At 52.1% G+C, this 1,263-nt stretch overlaps 1 gene segment (V, D, J or C); it reads left to right on the top strand.

The window, feature by feature from the left end:
• The first annotated feature begins 264 nt into the window (after positions 1–264).
• Positions 265–765, top strand: LOC101413326 (probable non-functional immunoglobulin lambda variable 5-48). The segment is given in 2 exon segments: positions 265–310; positions 437–765. Coding segments are annotated over 2 exon segments (375 nt in total).
• The last annotated feature ends 498 nt before the right edge of the window (positions 766–1,263 follow it).

Consider the following 1,263-nt stretch of genomic DNA (forward strand, 5'->3'; position numbering starts at 1 on the left):
CAGGCACGGCAGGGTCCCCTGAGTAAGGACCTTTGTGTCATCTCAGCAGCTGCTTCTTCCCAGGGCTCTCCTGAAGAGCAGACAAGCAAACCTTCATCCTCCTGGTTCTAGTGTCAGCTGAGTTGCAGCATCAGGGCTTAGGGAGGGCCTGGTCAGTCAGTGGATGGAAGCAAATTTGCATGATCAGCCCCTCCTCTGGCAGAGAGTGGGAGAGAAAAGGAGGCCTGGGGTACTCCACTGTGGGGCTCCGAGTGTGTGTCCACCATGGCCTGGACTCCTCTCCTCTTCGTGCTCCTCTTTCATTGCTCAGGTAAGGACAGGCTTCAGTCACATGGGGACAGATCTCCCATGCTGGCTCACCAACTCAAGCTCAGATCTCAAGCAGGCATCTCAGACTGATCCCCACCTCAGCACCCATGCATGTCTGTGTCGGCAGGTTCCCTCTCCCAGCCTGTACTGACTCAGCCAGCCTCCCTCTCCTCATCTCCTGGAACAACGGCCAGACTTCCCTGCACCCTCAGCAGTGATCTCAGTGTTGGTGGCAAGAGCATATACTGGTACCAGCAGAAGCCAGGGAGCCCTCCCCAGTATCTCCTGTTGTATAAATCAGACTCAAGCCAGCACCAGGGCTCTGGGGTCCCCAGTCGCTTCTCTGGAGCCAAAGATACCTCAGTCAATGCAGGGCTTCTACTGATCTCTGGGCTCCAGCCTGAGGACGAAGCTGCCTATTACTGTGGCACAGGCCACAGCAGTGGTTCTCAGTGATGCAGGCAGATGAGGAAGTGGGAAAAAAATCCCTGGGCCCCACGGGCCTGGTCTATGACTCTTATATTGTTGACATCAAACTACATTGATACTTACCCCTATTAAAAATTTCCCCATTCAGAAATTATCTTTCAGATTTTCACCAAGTAATTATAAACACCTAACAAAAAGTCCTCAAACCAATAGTCTCACTATAGCCAGAATCACCTGCTAACCTCCATGGGGCCCTGAGGACCTGTGAAATCCAGACAACAGACTACAATGAAGATTCATGTCCATTCCTAGAGGTGGGGTCACCTTCCTGACTCAGACCCTCCAGGTCAGCCCCCAGGTAAGTGAAGCCACCAGTTCTACAATTTACACCGTGGTCCCAGCCCATAGGGGAGTGAGAAAAAACCCTCCCCACTGCTTCCAATGAAAGGACATGTGGAGTCACAGGTCAAGTCTATCTTCTTTCTGGGGTTCTCATTTTCCAGTGAATCCAGCAAAATATCCAGT

Source organism: Dasypus novemcinctus, chromosome 19 (genome assembly GCF_030445035.2).
Source record: "Dasypus novemcinctus isolate mDasNov1 chromosome 19, mDasNov1.1.hap2, whole genome shotgun sequence".
In the NCBI taxonomy this organism is placed as follows: domain Eukaryota; kingdom Metazoa; phylum Chordata; class Mammalia; order Cingulata; family Dasypodidae; genus Dasypus; species Dasypus novemcinctus.